Below are 22,594 nucleotides of genomic sequence, written 5' to 3' on the forward strand. Positions count from 1 at the left end.
TTGAGGCAAAACCAGGCGCGGCTGTGAACACAGAACAGACGCAGACCTTTCCCTCATCTCTTATGTCCGTGGAGGCTCCTGGTTTTGCCTCACCATCACTGATGGATTGACGTGTGAACTAGGTCTGACATCATGTGAATAAGGCCTCGCTCACATTCCTATGTCCGTTTCACATCAGTTCATGGTACATCCATGAAGCATTTGTGTTTCAACGCACCACGGGCCATACGCTTGTCTGAATGAGCCCCAAACGCTACAATTCACACGTTTATTCCACAGGCAGAACGCACGGTTTTTGTCCATTTTGCAAAAGAGTTTCATTCACTCAACTCCGGGGAAAAAAAGACGGATGCCCCTGCCCAGAAATCATTCCAGCCGTCTGAACACGGTCTTAACATGGTGTGCGTGGACCACACATAGTTTGGCGGGTCTGCATATGCTCCACTAAAGTAAAATGGAGGCAGTGTCGGGGGTTCGGCTGGTGCAGCGGTCAGTCACAGAACCGCTCTGCCGCTCTGCCACGCAGCTCCGCCAGCAGCAGCACACCACGTGACTAGGCGGGGCTTGTGTCAGCGGATGTTGGTGGGGAAAACCTGTAAAAGGGGCGGGGCCACTTAGTCCAAGCCATGCGGCCTGAGGGCAACAATGGGCGTGTCCAGGAGGATTTCCTAGACAGAAGCACTAGGAGGGCGTGGTTTGAATAATCAAGGGCGTGGTTTTTGTTTGGCACCCGGTAATTCGGTACCGGCATTGTGTCGCCCAGACTGTGGGAAGCAGCGGACTGGAGGACGTGGGGCTGACGGTGAAAGCAGGATCGGGCATTATAGAGCGGAGGTAACGGGGAGGAAGAGGGACGGGGGAGCACGACGACACGTGTCACAGAGTTACATCAGACGTGTCACACATAGGCGCACAGGGATTTCTAGTGACGTCAGAGCATTGCATCATGCAGCCAGGGGAAGTCACCAAGTCAGGTTTTAGCTCTTTATAGTATAACGCAAAGCAACCTGCGGCTCCCCAGCTGCGGGGAACTACAACTCCCAGCATGCATTGGGTTGCAGACCACTGGGATGTATCAGCAGGTATTCAGGAGAGGCTGAGACTTGTAGTTCTGTACAGTGTGCGAAATGAGAGCCATTGCTGGCCAAAAAGTAACATGATAGCCGATCCATACAAAAGTGGGGTTGGCGCATTCAGTCCAGCATCCTGGTAGCCGCCAACAAGCTCTATGCATGGTGCTGGACCCCACGTATAGCGGTATACCACATGTATAGCACTATACTGCGCGTATAAGGGCTCTTTCACACGAGCGGATGCTGTGCGTGGAATCTGCTGCGCTAAAGAGTGCCAAACCCCGCTCCGGACAGCAGAGACACAGAGCAGTAACATGATTGATGATGCTCCGTGCCTCTCTGTGATCTTTTTACTACAAAATCACAGTGAGATAATGTTGTCACCGTGATTTTGTAATAAAAAGATCACAGAGAAGCAAAGAGCATCATCAATCATGTTACTGCTCCGTGTCTCTGCTGTCCGGAGCGGGGCTTGGCATTCTTTAACGCAGCAGATTCCACGCACGGCATCCGCTCGTGTGAAAGAGCCCTAACAGTGTACCAGACACATGGCAGTATACCGTACACGTATAACTATATACCCCACGTATAGCACTATACCACATGTATAGCAGAATACCGCACATTTAACAGTATACCAGACACATCTAGCAGTATACCAGACACATCTAGCAGTATACCACACACGTCTAGCAGTATACCAGACACATCTAGCAGTATACCAGACACATCTAGCAGTATACCAGACACATCTAGCAGTATACCGCACACATCTAGCAGTATACCGCACACATATAGCAGTATACCGCACACATCTAGCAGTATACCGCACACATCTAGCAGTATACCGCACACATCTAGCAGTATACCAGACACATCTAGCAGTATACCAGACACATCTAGCAGTATACCACACACATCTAGCAGTATACCACACACATCTAGCAGTATACCAGACACATCTAGCAGTATACCAGACACATCTAGCAGTATACCAGACACCTCTAGCAGTATACCAGACACATCTAGCAGTATACCAGACACATCTAGCAGTATACCAGACGCATCTAGCAGTATACCAGACGCATCTAGCAGTATACCAGACACATCTAACAGTATACCAGACACATCTAACAGTATACCAGACACATCTAGCAGTATACCAGACGCATCTAGCAGTATACCAGACGCATCTAGCAGTATACCAGACGCATCTAGCAGTATACCAGACGCATCTAGCAGTATACCAGACGCATCTAGCAGTATACCAGACGCATCTAGCAGTATACCAGACGCATCTAGCAGTATACCAGACGCATCTAGCAGTATACCAGACACATCTAACAGTATACCAGACGCATCTAGCAGTATACCAGACACATCTAGCAGTATACCAGACACATCTAGCAGTATACCAGACACATCTAGCAGTATACCAGACACATCTAGCAGTATACCAGACACATCTAGCAGTATACCAGACACGTCTAGCAGTATACCAGACACATCTAGCAGTATACCAGACACATCTAGCAGTATACCAGACACATCTAGGAGTATACCGCATATTTATAACAGTATACCAGATACATGGCACTATGCCACATGTATAGCAGTATACCGCACATGTATAGCAGTATACCAGATACATGGCACTATACCACATCTATAGCAGTATACCAGACACATGGCACTATACCACATGTATTGCAGTATACTCCACATGTATAGCAGTATACCAGACACATGGCACTATACCACATGTATTGCAGTATACTCCACATGTATATCAGTATACCAGACACATGGCACTATACCACATGTATTGCAGTATACTCCACATGTATAGCAGTATACCAGACACATGGCACTATACCACATGTATTGCAGTATACTCCACATGTATAGCAGTATACCACACATTTAACAGTGTACTGCACTTATAGCAGGAGGACTATGCTGCACGTATAGCATTATGTGGCACTATACCACACGTATAGCAGGATGCCACCATTCCAATATGCTTAACATATAGCAGTATGAATGGCACTATACTGCACACATAGCATTATGCTACACGCATAACTATACTGCACTTATAGCAGGATGCTACATGGTTGGCACTACGCTGCATGTATAGCATTATGTGCCACACGTGGCACTATACCACACATATGACGTATTCTGCACTTATTGCAGTATATGCAGCAACACGTGGCATTATGCCGCTCACATGGCACTATGGTGCAGAGAGTCACACAATATAAGTAACCCGGGAGGTCGCTGGTTTGGGTGCCTCCAGGAGAACTGCCAGTAGCGGACCCCCTCAGTAGCTGTTCACATCACAGGAGAAAACAGTGACACTGACAGCCGTGCCGGAACCATCACTTGACGGCAGCGGCGCCCGACAGACTTCACTGGCTATAATGGTGTCCGGCGTTTTACCTGATGAAGTAGCGCTGTTTGCTGCATTGGTTTGTCCACCATTTTTGACAGTCTGCAACGGAGACCTCGAAGGATTGGACGTCTTATAATCCAGGAAAGATTAAAGGACCTTAACATGTATAGCTTGGAAGAAAGACGAGACAGAGGGGATATGATAGAAACTGCTAAATACATAAAGGGAATCAACAAGGTAAGGGTACTTTCACACTTGCGGCAGGACGGATTTGACAGGCTGTTCACCCTGTCGGATCCGTCCATCCGCTATTTTGCCGGACCGCCGCTCCGTCCCCGTTGACTATAATTGGGGCGGAGCTCCGGCGCAGTACGGTAGTGCGCGGCTAAAGGCAGCCGGACTAAAAGTCCTGCATGTCCGACTTTTTAGTCCGGCGGCCTCTCACCGCGAACTGCCGTACTGCGCCGGAGCTCCGCCCCCATTATAGTCAATGGGAACGGAGCGGCGGCATAGCGGAAGGACGGATCCGACAGGGTGAACAGCCTGTTGGATCCGTCCTGCCGCAAGTGTGAACGTACGCTAAAAGAGGAGAGAATATTTAAAGGAAGAAAAACTGCTACAAGAGGACATAGTTTTAAATTAGAGGGGCAAAGGTTTAAGAGTAATATCAGGAAGTATTACTTTACTGAGAGAGTAGTGGATGCATGGAATAGCCTTCCTGCAGAAGTGGTAGCTGCAAATACAGTGAAGGAGGTTAAGCATGCATGGGATAGGCATAAGGCTATCCTTCATATAAGATAGGGCCAGGGGCTATCCATAGTATTCAGTATATTGGGCCAAATGGTTCTTATCTGACGACACATTCTATGTTTCTATCCAAGATGCCTGAACCTTTGTCTCCTCAGCATCCGACAAATGAATGTCAGCCGGACCTCTGTACAGATCAGACGGTCCTGCCGAGGTCGGGTAGGTTGGTCAACTTTTAGTGAGTTGGTATGTCGCCCCAATATCTGAAGGGGGACAAATAAGAGACCGGATAGAAAGGGTTCTCTACAGTAAGAGCAGTTAAACTGTGACCTGCTGGCTACTCCACGTCACCACTGAGGCCAGTGATAGGCTGCAGTGGTCATATGGAGTAGTCTGGTATGTCCTCGCTGGATCGGTGTCACTGGAACCCCTTTAATAAGAGAACATTGAACTGTAAAGCATCCCCTGGAGGTCATGTACCTCAGGACCCCTGTGCCCTGCCGCCAGTCTTTGCTTTGGCACTTGGTGGTGTGCCTGTTGCATGCCCTGTACAGTGCGTTTCTGCCATGGTGCGCCCAGTGAGAGGAAGCGTCACAGCTTTCCTCTCTGCTGCTGCCAAATAGCATCGCTCCCCCTCATTGGGACCATTGACCTCGGTTGCACTCGCCAGTAAATCGCTGTGTCTGCAGTTTCCACCAGAGATGCATGCACAGCGCCTGGCTTGTCTGCGTGTCATGCGGCAGGACCAGAGTCCGGTGTGCCTGGTGCTAGATAAGCCGTGGGCACAGTCTTCATACCTAGGTACTTTCAATGTCTGCTGCCTGACTGTCAACCAAGCACTTATCACTTATCCACTTTCCAGGGTTTGATTGCTGCTCGCCGGCTTTGTGACCTCTGTATCGATCGGACCAGGAATCATCATGAGTGTGGGGTTCATTGGCGCTGGACAGCTGACCTATGCCCTAGTCCGGGGCTTCACCGCTGCAGGTATGGTGCATTCATTTCTTTCATTTTCTGCTCTGTTGTTGCACGGTCCAGCGTTGCTACCACTGCTCTTGCACAGCCGGGCATTGCTGCTCTTGCACAGTCTGGCGTTGCTGCTGTTGCTCCGTCCGCTGTTGTTACCACTGCAGTTTCACAGTCCACCATTGTTACCACTGCTCTTGCACGGTCCAGCATTGTTACCACTGCTCTTGCACGGTCCAGCATTGTTACCACTGCTCTTGCACGGTCCAGCATTGTTACCACTGCTCTTGCACGGTCCAGCATTGTTACCACTGCTCTTGCACGGTCCAGCATTGTTACCACTGCTCTTGCACGGTCCAGCATTGTTACCACTGCTCTTGCACGGTCCAGCATTGTTACCACTGCTCTTGCACGGTCCAGCATTGTTACCACTGCTCTTGCACGGTCCAGCATTGTTACCACTGCTCTTGCACGGTCCAGCATTGTTACCACTGCTCTTGCACGGTCCAGCATTGTTACCACTGCTCTTGCACGGTCCAGCATTGTTACCACTGCTCTTGCACGGTCCAGCATTGTTACCACTGCTCTTGCACGGTCCAGCATTGTTACCACTGCTCTTGCACGGTCCAGCATTGTTACCACTGCTCTTGCACGGTCCAGCATTGTTACCACTGCTCTTGCACGGTCCAGCATTGTTACCACTGCTCTTGCACGGTCCAGCATTGTTACCACTGCTCTTGCACGGTCCAGCATTGTTACCACTGCTCTTGCACGGTCCAGCATTGTTACCACTGCTCTTGCACGGTCCGGCATTGTTACCACTGCTCTTGCATGGTCCGGCATTGCTACCACTGCAGTTTCACGGTTTAGCATTACTGCAGTTTCACGGTTCAGCATTGCTGCTGTTGCACGTTCCAGCATTGCTGCTGTTGCACGTTCCGGCATTGCCACTACTGCTGTTGCACGTTCCGGCATTGCCACCACTGCTGTTGCACGTTCCGGCATTGCCACCACTGCTGTTGCACGTTCCGGCATTGCCACCACTGCTGTTGCACGTTCCGGCATTGCCACCACTGCTGTTGCACGGTCCGGCATTGCCACCACTGCTGTTGCACGGTCCGGCATTGCCACCACTGCTGTTGCACGGTCCGGCATTGCCACCACTGCTGTTGCACGGTCCGGCATTGCCACCACTGCTGTTGCACGGTCCGGCATTGCCACCACTGCTGTTGCACGGTCCGGCATTGCCACCACTGCTGTTGCACGGTCCGGCATTGCCACCACTGCTGTTGCACGGTCCGGCATTGCCACCACTGCTGTTGCACGGTCCGGCATTGCCACCACTGCTGTTTCACGGTCCGGCATTGCCACCACTGCTGTTTCACGGTCCGGCATTGCCACCACTGCTGTTGCACGGTCCGGCATTGCCACCACTGCTGTTGCACGGTCCGGCATTGCCACCACTGCTGTTGCACGGTCCGGCATTGCCACCACTGCTGTTGCACGGTCCAACAGCTTCCACTGCCTGACGTTGCTCCAGATGACTTGTGTCCTGTAGCTTCCTTTTCACAAAGCAGAACGACCTCCATCAGTGATTGCTTCAGCTGGAGAATATGCTGTATTAGCAGGAGAAATTACAAAAAACTGCCTCTGCAGCTGCTCCACAGCTAGGGGGCCCCACTGCCGTAGGCTATTCTCTCTGCCTGGACACAGACCATAGGCAGCTCTCATCATTGTCACTTTGCATAAACGGCAGCAGTTGGGTTGTCCGGCATTAGTAAAACATGGCGGCTTTCTTAAAAAATAGCGCCATACCTGTCCACAGGGCGTGTGTTGTAATGCAGTCCAACTCCTTTTAAGGTAAGGAATGAGCTGCAAACCATATACAACCTGTGGACAGGTGTGGTGCAATTTTTGCAATAAAGCAGCCACGTTTTACCCATCCTGGACACGCTCCTCCTTCATACATATGCCCTCTTCTGGGTCATAGCGCTGTCCTGTCTTTTGTTACAGGGGTATTGGCGGCACACAAGATCACTGCAAGCTCCCCGGATACCGATCTGCCCACGGTGGCCGGACTGAGGGTGAGAGAAAGAGTTGGATTATAGATTATTCTGGTCTGATGGAGAACCATGCTCTGCCCTCCTTCCCCTGGCACCCAGAGGAGATGGGCACAGGATGAGGAGAGGTGGTATGCTCGTGTAGGGGCAGCAGGACCCTATCTGGTCAGTGGTTGATTGGGAGGGTTGGAAATTTCCTCTATTAGTGTGAGTATTGATAACGGACTGGCATCGAGAACGTCAGGTCAGCACCGCACGTCACGGCCATGAATATAGAGGGGCAGGTTGGCATATGCTATATGTAAGCCATTCTTAAAGGGGTATTCACATCTCAGACATTTATGGCAGGCAGACGGTGAACAGAGAGGTGGGCACGCATGTGCATATGGCTAGCTATTGACTTCTATGGGAGTTGGCTGAGCAGGCATGCACATATGTGGCCACTACAACCCTCAATTAGGAGGGCATTTTTTATCATTCGGGCAAAACCCTTTAACCTGGTGTTTAGTCGCCTTTCACTGGTAAGCGATAAGCTCCAGACAGGGTGATCTCCAGGTTAATCTGTATTTATTGGTGCAGTAAATGAGGCAGAAGGTAAGTCAGCTCGGGTCAAGGATCCATAAAGCTTCCTATCTCTCCTCACATTATCAGTTCCAGACTAGGCTAGTACTGACACCCACCACCACCAAAATCTAGAATTGGTCACATTATTGTTTTGTCCCCGGTTACCCCCACATCCAACAAGCCCACGTTCGCCCCACCGCTAGTTATTTACTTTTTGAGCTCCATTAGAGGATCTGGCAGATAACTGGAACCAATGGAGCCAAGCAGACCTCATTGACCATAATGGGGTCTGTTCAGGAGTCCTCTTTATTGGGGGGAGGGGAGAAGTCCTGCATGCAGGACTTTTTTGGACGCTCTTTTTGTTGGAATCTGTGGTCGATGCCCCAAACAGAGCCTCCAATGCAGATGTGAACATGCACTTAAGGGTCCATTCACACGTACCCAATTTCGTTCCGCAAAATGCGGAACGGAATTGCGGACCCATTCATTTCTATGGGGCACACGATGTGCTGCCCGGATCCGGAATTGCGGATCCGCATTTCCGGGTCCGCAATTCCGATCCCGAAAAAAATAGAACATGTCCTATTCTTGTCCACAATTGCGGACAAGAAAAGGCATTTTCTATGAGAATGCCGGTGATGTGCGATCCGCAAAATGCGGAACGCACATCGCCGATGTCCGTGTTTTACGGATCCGTGGATCCGCGAAACACACACGGACGTGTGAATGGACCCTTAGGTTCAATTCATGCAACAGTATCCATTTTGCAGTCCACGAATTGCAGATCCACAAAATAAGGATACCGACCATGGGAATCCCACGTTTTCTCCTTCTGCGTGTCCCACGCTATGTCACAAATGCCTATTCTTGTATGCAAAACACGAATAGGACATGTTCTATTTTTTTATTTCTTTTTTTGCGACGGACATCTGAATGCGGACGGAGAATACAGTCCTGACCGTCCAGATGCCGCATGGTGGACAATTGGGCGAAACTGTGGTTCTACCTTCAAAATCATGCGGCCATGATGTTTTCTAGATCTAGGCACCTAATTCCACAGTCACAGCTCAGGCTAAATTCTTAACCGCCCTGCAGCGCATATGCCCAGACGTGTGCCGTTGTACAGCTATGAGATTGCATATGTCTGTCGTTGGCTACAGTGTATTCTGTGACTGCAGGATCCCAGCCATTATTAGTCTAAGTCTATGGGCACGTCAGCTCATAGGTCAGGGTTTTTTCCTAACTTGAAGGCTATGAGGGCATCACAGAACCGGTGTAAATCGGAATATTTCTTTTTAGAGTTATGTTATCCTTAGGGTGAATTCACACGTGTTGTGTTTGCGACCAGAACTAACCATGCGTCCTACAGCCTTACATTATCCAGGTCTGCAGTGATGGTTTCCGCACTCAACCTAGGAAGTGGGCCAGCTCCTTCACCCCAACCCCAATACTCACAATAAGACATTTATGGTGGAGAGACAGGCAAACATTCAGTTTTAGGCTGGAGACTTAGAGGGCTTGTCTGAGATTTTAAGAAACTTGCCCAAAAGCAAAAAGTAAAAATGATTCATTACTTGCCTTGCTGGTCCTGCAGCGATGATGTCATCGACATCAATCATGTGACTGCTGCAGCCAATCCCAATTATTTGTAGGTCAGTGATTGACTGCAGCTTTTACAAGAATGATGTACATAAGGTCATCACTGCAGGAATGACTGGATTTAACAAGTCATTTTTCTTTTATATACAGTCATGGACACAAATGTTTGTTTTCACGAAGTCAGCTGCTTCAGTTTTTATGAAAAACCATGAAAATGAACTTCACAAAAACCCCATTTCCACTGCCACAAAATGATCTACTGACATCATGTTATCTTTTTGCTAGCTCAGGAGAAAGGGGACAAGGCAGTTGATCACTCTGTCATGCTTATTGAATTAGAAGAGCAGATTGGTTGCTTTGAAAGGGTAGGTGGGGCTTGAAATCATGGTCTTCTTCTGTTAACCATGGTTACCTCCAAGGAAACATATTCATATGCAAGGACACTGCCGCTTGTCAGATTGCACCTAAATCAACCATTTTTTGGACCATGAAGAACTTTAAGAAGAGGTTCAGTTGCTGTGAAGAAAGCTTCAGGACACCCAAAAACAAGTACAGCAAGGACCATCTGTAAGTTAGCTACGGGATCGGGTCACTACCAGTGCACAGCTTGCTCAAGAATGGCAGCAGGCAGGTGTGAGTGCATCTGTACACACAGTGAGGAGAAGGATTTTGGAGGATGGCCTGGTGTCAAGGGCAGCAAAGAAGCCATGCAAGAAAAACATTTAGGACAGACGGATATTCTGAAGGAAGTACAGAGGGACATCTGGAAACATTATTGTCAGGAGAAGAAGAGGTGAGAGCCACCATAAGTCCCGTGTCATGCCAACAGTAAAGCATCCTTAGACTGTTTACATGTGGAGTTGCTTCTCATCCAGTGGAGTGGGCTCACTCACAATTTTGTCCAAGAACAATGCCATGAATAAAGAATGAGATCAAAACATCCTCTAAGAGCAACTTCTCCCAACCATCCAGGAGCAATGTGGTGATGAACAAGGTTTTTTTCGAGCATGGTGGACTCGTTGAACGAAACATAGAATTTTTGGTCCACGACCAGGAAACTCCCTAGACCCCAATCCCATTGAGAACCTGTGATCAGTCCGCAAAAGCAGGTGGACAAACAAAAACATGAAAATTGTGATAAACTCCAAGCACTGGGTTACCATCAGTCAGGATATGGGCCAGAAACTGATGTCCATCATGCCAGGGCAAACTGCAAAAGTCTTGAAGGGTCAACACTGGAAATATTGAGTCTTTGCATAAACTTGATGGATTTATTAACAAAAGTTAAAAATCTTACAAAATGCTTATAATAGTACCTCAGTATACCTAATGTACTTCATTGACTTATAGGTTAGCAAGCTCACAATTGGTGGCATCAGAGGCATAGCTTTCTTTTCCTTTTGGAAGGAAGGCTAATTTGCATTTTCTTTCCCCCCCAGAAGCTCTACATAAGGTCTCCATAAAAAGAAATAGTACACACCCCGGATCCTGACCAAGGCCTCTCACGCAGTTAAGCCAGTTCTCTATGCTCTGCACTGATGAGGTGCTGGCTTAGCTATTTTATTTATGTTATGCTTCAAGGCCTGTTTAAATTGTCAAGCATTGACTTATACGATGATTATTTACATCTAGTGGCAGAAGAGGCAGAACTTTCTTTTCCTTTTGGAATGAGGGCTATTTGCACTTTTTTTCAGTATACCATAAGAACATCTGACAAAAAGATCTAAAAACACTAAAATGGCAAACTTTGTGAAAAACAAATATTTGTGTCCGATTTAAAACTTTTGGCCACTACTGTAATTTCTTGGTTTTACGCAGCTTTCTTGAAATCCCTTCAGGAATAGAAAATTGAATAACGGGTTTAAGGCATGTGCTTCCTGTTGGATCAAAACCAATATGACATTACATGCTGGGTAAGATTAGGACATTGGATAAAGTTCCAGTTTATACTCATTTTACTCCTTTTTTTTTTTATCGTCAGAAATTGGGTATAAATTTCACCACCAGTAACAAGGAGACGGTGAAGAACAGCGATGTCCTCTTCCTGGCCGTGAAGCCTCCCATTATTCCCTTTGTGCTGGATGAGATTGGCACTGACATTGAGGATCGTCACATGGTTGTGTCCTGTGCCGCCGGTGTCACCATCAGCACCATCGAGAAGGTAATGTCATTCTGACCACCCACTATATGTATTCCCATTGCGTGTAGCAGACGTTCTCGCTCTCAACCCGTTAATTCTCCTGCAACCCTACAGAAACTGTCCTGCTTCCACCCAGCGCCCAAAGTCATCCGCTGCATGACCAATACTCCTGTGATTGTCAGAGAGGGGGCCACCGTGTACGCCACAGGGACCCACGCCGAGGTGGAGGACGGGCATCTGCTGGAGCAGCTGATGCAGAGTGTGGGCTTCTGCACCGAGGTGGAGGAGGACTTGATTGATGCCGTCACTGGACTCAGTGGAAGTGGACCTGCTTACGTAAGTGCAGACAGAAGGGTCAAGATGTCTTAGTCCTTCCTAGATCTGAGATGTCCACTAATTCTGTTTAGGCGGCTGCTTTTAACCACTTAAAGAGGACCTTTCACCGATTTTTTACCCTATGAACTAACTATACAGACATGGAGAGCGGCGCCCGTGGATCTCTCTGCACTTACTATTATCCCCGGGCGCCGCTCCGTTTTGCCGTTATGCCCTCCGGTATCTCCGCTCACTAAGTTATAGTAGGCGGAGATACCAGTCCCTAAGTTATGGTAGGCGGAGTCTGCCCTAGTGCTGGCCAATCGCAGCGCAGAGCTCACAGCCTGGGAGGTTATTTTCTCCCAGGCTGTGAGCTCTGCAATGCGATTGGCCAGCGCTAGGGCAGACTCCGCCTACCATAACTTAGGAAACGGAGATACCGGAGGACATAGCAGGAGAACGGAGCGGCGCCCGGGGATAATAGTAAGTGCAGTGAGATCCCCGGGCGCCGCTCTACATGGCTGTATACTTAGTTCATAGGGTAAGAATCGGTGAAAGGTCCTCTTTAAGGACCACAGGTTTATACCCCCCTAGTGACCAGGCCCTTTTTTACAAATCGGCACTTCACAACTTTAACGGTTTATTGCTCGGTCATGCAACTTGGCACCCAAATGAATTTTACCTCCTTTTCTTCTCACAAATAGAGCTTTCTTTTGGTGGTATCTGATTGCTGCTGACATTTTTCGTTTTTCTGATATTAATCAAAATAGACCGCAATTTTCTCAAAAAAAGTGTATTTTTAACTTTTTCTGGTAAAATTGTTCAAATATAATTACATTTCTATACAAGTTTGTGTCAGAATTTATTGTGCTACATGTCTTTGATAAAAAAAAATCCAATAAGTGTATATTTATTGGTTTGCGCAAAAGTTATAGCGTTTACAAACTATGGTACAAAAATGTGTATTTCCGCATTTTGAAGCAGCTCCTGTCATGTTTCTTGAGGTGCTAGAATGCCAGGATAGTATAAATACCCCCCAAATGACCCCATTTTAGAAAGAAGACACCCTAAAGTATTCGCGGAGGGGCATAGTGAGTTCATGTATGATTTAATATTTTTTCACAAGTTAGCGGAAAATGACACTTTGAGGAAAAAAAATATATACTGTATAATAAAGTTTCCATTTCTGCTAACTTCTGGCAAGAAAAAAAAAAATCTCCTATGGACTCACTATGCCCCTCAGTGAATACCTTGGGGTGTCTCTACTTTCCCAAATGGGGTCATTTGTGGGGAATATGAGACTTTGTAAGAAAAAAAATAAAAAATCAATTTCCGCTAACTTGTGCCAAAGAAAAAAATCTTCTTTGAACTCGCCATGCCCCTCACGGAATACCTTGGGGTGTCTTCTTTCCAAAATGGGGTCATTTGTGGGGTGTGTTTACTGTTCTGGCATTTTGGGCAAGGCTAAATTGTGAGCAACCCTGTAAAGCCTAAAGGTACTCATTGGACTTTCGGCCCCTTTACGCACCTAGGCTGCAAAAAAGTGTCACACATGTGGTATCGCCGTACTCAGAAGTAGGGCAATGTGTTTTGGGGTGTATTTTTACAAATACCCATGCTGGGTGAGAAATATCTCTGTAAATTGACAACTTTGTATTAAAAAAATTAAAAAGTTGTCATTTACAGAGATATTTCTCACACACAGTATGGCTATATGTAAAAATACACCCCAAAACACATTGCCCTACTTCTTCTGAGTACGGCGATACCACATGTGTGACACTTTTTTGCAGCCTAGGTGCACAAAGGGGCCCAAATTCCAATGAGTACCTTTAGGATTTCACAGGGCATTTTTACGCATTTGGAATCCAAACTACTTCTCGCGCTTTAGGGCCCCATAAATGCCAGGGCAGTAAAAATACCCCACAAGTGACCCCATTTTGGAAAGAAGACACCCCAAGGTATTCCGTGAGGGGTATGGTGAGTTCATGTAAAATATAATTTTTTGTCACAAATGAGTGGAATATGAGACTTTGTAAGGAAAAAAATAAAAAATCAATTTCCGCTAACTTGTGCCAAAAAAAAAATATCTTTTATGAACTCGCCATGCCTCTCACGGAATACCTTGGGGTGTCTTCTTTCCAAAATGGGGTCACTTGTGGGGTATTTATACTGCCCTGGCATTTTAGGGGCCCTAAAGCGTGAGAAGTAGTTTGGAATCCAAATGCGTAAAATTGCCCTGTGAAATCCTAAAGGTACTCATTGGAATTTGGGCCCCTTTGTGCACCTAGGCTGCAAAAAAGTGTCACACATGTGGTATCGCCGTACTCGGAAGAAGTAGGGCAATGTGTTTTGGGGTGTATTTTTACATATAGCCATACTGTGTGTGAGAAATATCTCTGTAAATGACAACTTTTTCAATTTTTTTATACAAAGTTGTCAATTTACAGAGATATTTCTCACACACAGTATGGGTATATGTAAAAATACACCCCAAAACACATTGCCCTACTTCTTCTGAGTACGGCGATACCACATGTGTTTGACACTTTTTTGCAGCCTAGGTGCACAAAGGGGCCCAAATTCCTTTTAGGAGGTCATTTTTTACGCATTTGGATTCCAAACTACTTCTCACGCTTTAGGGCCCCTAAAATGCCAGGGCAGTATAAATACCCCACGAGTGACCCCATTTTGGAAAGAAGACACCCCAAGGTATACGGTGAGGGGCATGGCGAGTTCATGTAAAATTTTGTTTTTTGTCACAAGTTAGTGGAATATGAGACTTTGTAAGAAAAAAATAATAATAATAATAATTTTCCGCTAACTTGTGCCAAAAAAAAAAATCTTCTATTAACTCACCATGCCCATCACGGAATACCTTGGGGTGTCTGCTTTCCAAAATGGGGTCACTTGTGGGGTATTTATACTGCCCTGGCATTTTAGGGGCCCTAAAGCGTGAGAAGTAGTTTGGAATCCAAAAACGTAAAAAATGCCCTGTGAAATCCTAAAGGTACTCATTGGAATTTGGGCCCCTTTGCGCACCTAGGCTGCAAAAAAGTGTCACATATGGTAAAAGAGCAAACCTGCCTAGTAAAAAGGAATGCTTGCCAAGTAAAGCTGCGATCGCTAATAAAGATCCAAAAAACTCAAAAGTGATCTTTATAGCGCCGCAGCGATTTTACGGTGTTTTTGCAGTGATCAGAAAAAATAATTCTGTCACTGCGGTGGGGCGGACTGAACACAAGTGTGGGCACAAGATCAGGCCTGATCGGGCGAACACTGTGTATTTTTGTAGAGCCTAAGGTGACCCTAATGTACTGATATAGATCTGAATGCGATCAGTATTGATCACTTGCAGATACTATAAAGTACTAGTGCTGATTAGCGACAGCGATGGTGCTAATCAGGAACTGCGGTGCGGTGGGCGCTAACTACCTAACAAGTGGCTAACTAACTGGTGGTGATAAGGGACCCTTACAGGGGGGTGATCAATGACAGGGGAGTGATCAGGGAGTCTATATGGGTTGATCAGGGGTTAATAAGTGATTGGGGGGGGGGTGTAATGTGTGTGTGCTGCTTGGTGCTACTTACAGAGCTGCCTGTGTCCTCTGGTGGTCGATCCAAGCAAAAGGGACCACCAGAGGAGCAGGTAGCAGGTATATTAGAAGCTGTTATCAAAACAGCGTCTGATATACCTATTTGATTGGCTGGCAGGCTGTAGATTTTTAAAAGAACCGATGATCAGCGCTGGCAGGCTGTAGTTAAACTTGAATACTGCGCAATCCTGTGAGCGCGCGTTCACAGGAAATCTCAGGTCTCACGAGATGACGCCAATAGGCATCACTGAGACCTGAGAGCGCTGCCGCCCGGACGCCTATCGGCGTTACCGTGACGGCAAGTTGTTAAATAACATTAGATATTTGAAGGCAGATCCAGCTTTTAAAGGGAACCGGTCATCAACTTTTATGCTGACCTCACTGAGGGCAGCACACATTAGTGGGAAGAGTCCTGGTTATCCATAATCTCCTGCACTCTCACCCATCTGCTGATGATTGGCAGTTGTCTCCTAGAGAGAAAGGGAGAAAACTAGGTAGAAGACTGTCAGTCGTCAGCAGGTGGGCAGGAAGTCATGAATAACCAGGACTCTTCTCAGGTGGCCGGGACTCTTTTCCAGGCCCAGTCTGCAATGATTGTGATGTTGGTTCTCGGCAACCACTTACTTTTAACTTATAAATGACAGACGGCTGAAATCAACTCACCTGCCTCTACTTTATACTGCCGTTAGTATGGGCAGCATAAAGGTGATGACAGGTTCCCTTTAATACCATCTTCTAAGAAATGTTTGCAGGGCTGGGTAGACCCCCCCCAGGGAGACCACTTTTCACCATCTCTGCCTTCTCCATTATTGATCACTGTGTACATAGATCAGGAGCGGCCATGCTGCTTCTTGCTCCAGTCCTAATGATCACGTGATCTCTGAGGATCAGGTAACTGCACAAGCTGCCGGGTCTTAGCAGACCTAGATCAGCTCCGCAACAAGGCTGAACGCCTCCTGGGAGTATATTCCTCCTATATATGGGGCTAATACTTCCCCATGTCCATAATTTAGCAAAAAGAAAATTATATATATATCGCTATAATGACCACCAAAGGTCACGTATGGTCTTGGAAAGTGGGGCACAAAGTAAAATTAAAAATAAAGACCAAAAAAGCCATATTTCAGCTTCTTAGTCCTACCCACGGTGACTAAAAACGATATATCCCCCTTTACAAAAATACGCGTTAAAGAAAGGGGACTTAATATGAAAAAGAAAATGTAAAAAATACTTAACTTTTTTTTTTTTTTTACATTTTCAGATATAAAAACAATAAAAAATAAAGCTCACCGAAAAAAGGTGCTAAATTGATTTATGTCAAGAACAAAACAAAAATGTTACGGCTTTCAAAAGACACATGTACTAAAAAGACTGAAAATAAGAATGGGGGAGGGTGCGGCAGCCATCTTGAACTTAAGACTATAGTTGCGCCCGCACCGCTCCACAGCCAGGCACTTGGCAAGCAATACCATTGTGCAGTCTTCTTTACTTTCTGGGTTAAGAGTTGTCTGACAACTCTCATGGTCACCATTGTAGTTGTCATAGGGATTGCGTGTGAGATTTGACTCGGCTTTTCTTTTCAGGCCTTCACCGCTCTGGATGCACTTGCCGATGGCGGGGTAAAGATGGGCCTGCCCCGGCGGCTTGCTGTTCGTCTAGGCGCTCAGGCCATGCTGGTCAGTAACATTAGTTCTCTGCTTCAGCTTCTTTTCTCCTGAAGACGGCTTTATTAACTGTCTGATCTTTGATTAGGGAGCAGCAAAGATGCTTTTGGAATCGGAGCAGCATCCAGGACAGCTGAAGGACAATGTGTGCTCACCAGGGGGCGCCACCATTCATGCTTTGCACTTTTTGGAGAGTGGAGGATTCCGTTCCCTTCTCATTAATGCTGTGGAGGCATCTTGCATCAGAACCAGGTCAGCGTTCAGCCACCAGTATGAAAATGTTTCTGTCTTGGCTCGGGGACCACTGTTCTGTAGATCGGTGGGGGTCCCAGTGGTCAGACACACAGGAATCGTACATCTTGTGGATAGCTGATGCATGTTGTTTGTCCTATGCTATGAAAGGATATGAGAAGCCTTGAAGACAGAGGCTGTCTGCATGAGATTTACCTGGTCCCAGAGCCACTAGGTGGCAGTGTTGCACAGCTGAAAATACAGGAGATGCTTCTTCACCTACTGTAGAAATTAAAAGGGGTTTTCCGAGGATATTAAAGGAGAATTCCCATCACAGACAATGGCGGCGTATATCGTTAGGATCTGCCACCATTGTCTTACACCGAGAACAGAGCGGGGAAGGTAACGGAGGGCGCACTGCGCAGCCGCCCTACATTAATTTCTATGGGGCCGCCGAAAATTGCAGAGCGCTGGCTTGGCTATGTCTGGCGGCCCCATAGAAATAAATAGGAGCGGTGGCCGCGCAAGCGCGGTGTGCTCCCATTCACTTGTATGAGGAGTGCGCTTAGTGGTGACCGGACCCCAGGAAATCCGGGGTCCTCTAGCGTCCGCTCTCCCCGCTCTGTTCTCGGCGTAGGTGCAGGTCCCAGAGGTGGACCTGCATCTATCAGACAATGGGGCATACCCTAGTGATAAGCCCCCATTGTCTGTGATGGGAATACCCCTTTAATATCCTCAGGGCAGGCCACCATTATGTGATTGGTGGAGGTTCAACTCCCTGCACCCCAGAGTGCCAAAGCCTCTTCAGACAGCTGATCGGCAGGGATACTGAGTGTCGGACCCCCATTGCGAAACACTCGGACAACCACTTTAGTGTATTTTCAAAGTTACCAACTGTTCACACTGTCATTCGAAGGGAGGGGTCTCAGCACCCAGACCCCACCCCTAAGAGGAGTATACCAGGTAAGAATGTGAAGGCTTCATCCTCCAGTAGGGGGTGCAGTAACTATTCCCCATTCATATCCATTATTGCCCCCCCTCCGATTTATCTTCTTGCCACTGAAGTCAGTTCATGAATGGAAATATAATGTCAAACCATCTGTCAATGGTAGAACTGGGTGAATTGATGGAAGTGACAACACATTTTGCATCTCATTGTCGGGCCTCATGCACACGAGAGTTTTGCGATTTGGATGCGGACCCATTCACTTCAATGGGGACGCAAAAGATGCGGACAGCACTCCGTGTGCTGTCCGCATCCGTTGCGTGGTCCGCAAAAAATATATAACCTGTCCTATTCTTGTCCGTTTTGCGGACAAGAATAGGCAGTTATATTAATGGCTATCCGCGCCATTCCGCAAATTGAGGAACGGACGCCATCCGTGTTTTGCGGATCCGCAAACTACACAACGGTCGTGTGCATGTAGCCTTATTCTTCTACTTGAGTTGCTATTCTGTTAAAGGGACATTCCTATCAGAAAAGCATGGTCATAAGCGGCCAACTTTTGGGAAAAGTGGGTTCCCTGAGCCCCTCATTCACTGGCTGTCAGTTTAGTCACCAGAGGTCTGGGGACTTCTACCAGACATTGGCATATCCTGGGGATTCACTTTAAATTTCTAAAGTGGGAATATCCCTTTAACCCTCCCACTGATCGTCCTGAACTGTTTTGAACAAACACTGTTCAGGGGTTTTGTGTCCGCAGAAGAGGAGTGCACTTCTCGGGGCGACTTCTTATGCTGTCATTGGCCGACAGCCTCATTGTTGATCTTGTATTAAAGCTGAGAATCTAGTCTTTTAAACAAGACCACGATCATTGCACAGGCCCTGACAGATGCAAGTTACAGCCCTTAGAAATGAGTCCAATTGAAAGCAGTATATACCTGCAGCTTTCATTCCTGACCCAAATACTAATAGCTGTATCTCTTCATGTACATAATCTAGCCCTGTGATCTTAAAATAGTCCCCCCACCCGTCCGCTGGCTGACATCTCTGCCAGACTGGAGGAGGAAAGGCAGTGGGGGAGCTGACAGGCTTCAGGAAGAGAGAAAAAACAGTTTCTATCTCCCTGTTTTACCTGCACATTACCCCAATAGGGGAGAGGGGGGGGGGGGGGTAGCATGGACTTAAGTGCATGTTATCAATCCCCCTTCACCCATCAATCAGAATCTACAATAAAAAAGCTACATTTTTAGGAGAGCTTTTCCAATTTTGATGTGACTGTTGGGATGTTAAATCCCATCTCCTAAAAAGGGTTGTCTAGAATTAGAAAAAGTTTCTCCTTTTTTTTTTTTTTTTTCACGAACCAGCACCGCATTCATCCATGGCTTGTCTTATTGTTATTCACTTGAATGGGGATAAACTGCAATTCCAGACACAGCCTATGGACAGAAGTGGCGCTGTTTCTGGGGAAGAAAAAGAAAGCAGACCATTTTTATAATCCTGCCCAACCTTGTGTGTCTCTCCACCATCACAGGGAGCTCCAGCAATGCGCTGACCAGGAAAAAATCCCTGCCGCTGCCATCAAAAAGACAACCCTAAACAAAGTGCAGCAAGAATCGCCATCGGTTTCCACTGCCTCCTCAGGAGCTAAAGTGAGTCTCTTCAACAACAAGATGTCAGGATTTAAGAAGTTCTGAGAGATTCCAGGAACCCTCATCAAACAAATCCACTGACGAGCTGGAAGGCGCCGTCTGGGGGGGGGGGGCATCCTGCTCCTTCCCGCTACAGCCTAATATTTGGTTGTTTTTTTTTAAATCAAGTTCAAGAAAATTGACTGTAAAACATTTTAGCTAATTTTATCCTAATGTTCCCAAAAATTCTGCTAAGACTGTGCCGCCAGGTGATGTGTTGCTGCCACGCGCACCCATCTTACCGCTCTGTATGCATTTCATAGAGCGTGCTACGCAATAAGCGCCCTTTCCATATCATTTCCCATTAGCTCTTCATTGCATTAACTCATTCATAACCAGATCTCTTGTTCTGCACCACCTTCAATACAGGCAAAGAAGAAACCGAGATGTAAATGCTTAACCGCGCCATTTTGTTTTTGTAATTTTTGTATATTTACCTTGGTTTACGGCACACTAACAACTACATCTCCCATCAAACGGTTTGTCAAGACAATAAAGCACTTTCATCCTCCGGTGTAAGAGAAAAAGGCATTCATTCAGGGTCCATGACACCCATGAGATGAGCGGTCAGTATGATGTATGCAGAGATGTCACTGTAGGAAGCTGCGTTACAGAGCTCCAGAGCAGTATTCCCGGAGTGGAGCTTCAGGTTTCTGCCTCTGGTGTAGTGATCTGGAAACCATCAGTAAGTATCCATGTGAACACCATGTGTGTTCTGGTGTCAACCTAACAGGGACACATTATTTTTTTACAAAAAGTTGAATGAAATTTCAGCCTGCAGTCATTCATTTTTGACCCGATACTCAGTTTACTACCAGTTTCAAACTTTTCTCCCGTGGACGTGTGAGATGTGTGTGTCTAGGATGCTGCTGCCTTCACTAGCTCATGTATCAGCACAGCTTCCTCCCTTCTACAGCTCTTCAGGGATGTCTTCTTCCTTGTACCTCCAGACAAGGATGGTAAGGAGTGTGTGATTACCTATTTCAAGCTCTCCTCCCACTCCCTGATGGTTTCTCTAACCCTAAGTTCACACCTGAGCGTTTTACAGCGCATTCCTACGCGCTGTAAAACTCACAACAAGGAGAAACCAATGCTTCCCTATGGGAATGGTTCTCACCTGGGGATTTTACAGCGCGTGCGATCGCGCTGTAAAACGCCCGACGCTCAAACAAGTACTTGAGCGTTTTTTTGGGCGTTTGTCGCACGTTCCCGTACATAGACTTTTGGGAACGCGCGACAATGTGTGTTCGCTTGTCTCTGTATGCGCGATTGTAAACGCCCCTACAATCGCGCATACAGAGCGCTCCTTTCAGAACGCTCAGGTGTGAACCCGGGGTTAGGCCTCGTCCACATTTCCGTGTCAGTGACACATCCGTGGAAAAAAAAGCAAACTCGTTTCATCCGTTAAGATGTCCGTGAAGGATCTATGGTTGGTGCGTTTTTACCATCCGTGATTCTCTGACGTTGCTCAGCTGAAAATTAATTTCCGAAGAATCTCCTTTCAGTCTTCAGTGAAAAACGGACACAACACGGATGTGTGTCAGCGATTTTCACTGACCCATAGACCTCAATGGGCTTGCTTGGTCCGCATCACGGATCAAAGTACTGCATGTCCCCATAATTTTTTTTACTGACCCACAGTCAGTAAGAAAATACTGAAATGTGAACAGACGCAATAAAATCAACGGGTACGCGTGCTGTCCACAGAAAATGCAGACAGCACACGTCAGTGAAAAACGGAAATGTGAATGAGGCCTAACTGTGCTGTACTGTGAGAAGAGGGGGGGGGTAGAGCAGAGGATGATTGCACAGACTCTACAGCAACAACATGGCAGAAGACCATTTACAAGCGCTATTAAAGGGGTCCTCTGGGAATGATTTCAAATGATCGCCAGCAACCAGTACTATAATGTGAGGAGGACTGGTTGCCACTGGTTTATGGGGGTGAGGGGACGTGGTCTCACTACAATGCTCTACAATAGATGGTAATGATGCGATCCCGCCTGCTGTGATATGCCATCATGGCTGAGCAGCCTGATAGGAAAACTCACCAATATGTAGTATATGTAAGAGCCAGAGCGTCGTGAGATCCCGACCAGTCCGGCTCACATTCTAGGACAGATTGCTGGCAGCCATTGTAAATCATTTCTGGAGAACCCCTTTAAGGACAGCACTACATGAACAGTCCTGCTGCCGCTGACCTCAGGAGGGGGGCCTGACAGATTCCCTTCAACTCTGCATTAGAGGTATGGCCACGTGGGGCATTTCCGCACCAAAATCCACAAGTTACTGGACACAGGTTTAACCCTACGTGTTTCAAAAGGGGAAATCCACATCATAAATTGACGCACTGCAGTTTTAGAATTTATACTACAGCGTAATTTAGTTTGCAGATGGTTTTTTTTTCCTTCATGGAATTCTTAAAATGACATCCACTTTACTGCTGGTATTGTAAAATGAAGCAGATTCGCCGCACACACAATCCACGGTGAATATACCCATGGGAAGCAAATCAGCGATATACAGAATGGTGAGCGGGTGTCCGTACGGAGGCCATTTACACGGGCAAAGATCAAGAAGGAACCGTCCCATCCATATGCTGCAGTCATC

At 47.0% G+C, this 22,594-nt stretch overlaps 1 protein-coding gene across 1 annotated transcript; it reads left to right on the forward strand.

The window, feature by feature from the left end:
• Positions 1-676: 676 nt before the first annotated feature.
• On the forward strand, positions 677-20,503 carry PYCR1 (pyrroline-5-carboxylate reductase 1). The gene is made up of 8 exons (XM_040434901.1): positions 677-834; positions 5,081-5,205; positions 7,198-7,268; positions 11,389-11,568; positions 11,662-11,883; positions 17,042-17,134; positions 17,211-17,374; positions 19,828-20,503. The coding sequence occupies exons 2-8, from the start codon at positions 5,139-5,141 to the stop codon at positions 19,988-19,990; spliced, it is 960 nt and encodes a 319-aa protein (XP_040290835.1). The 5' UTR covers positions 677-834; positions 5,081-5,138; the 3' UTR covers positions 19,991-20,503.
• The last annotated feature ends 2,091 nt before the right edge of the window (positions 20,504-22,594 follow it).

This window comes from Bufo bufo, chromosome 6 (genome assembly GCF_905171765.1).
Source record: "Bufo bufo chromosome 6, aBufBuf1.1, whole genome shotgun sequence".
NCBI lineage: Eukaryota > Metazoa > Chordata > Amphibia > Anura > Bufonidae > Bufo > Bufo bufo.

Coding starts and splice junctions, on each gene's coding strand:
- PYCR1 (XM_040434901.1), top strand. CDS start 5,139: ATGAGTGTGGGGTTCATTGGCGCTGGACAGCTGACCTATGCCCTAGTC. Junction 5,206..7,197: donor CCGGGGCTTCACCGCTGCAG/GTATGGTGCATT, acceptor CTTTTGTTACAG/GGGTATTGGCGGCACACAAG. Junction 7,269..11,388: donor CCACGGTGGCCGGACTGAGG/GTGAGAGAAAGA, acceptor TTTTATCGTCAG/AAATTGGGTATAAATTTCAC.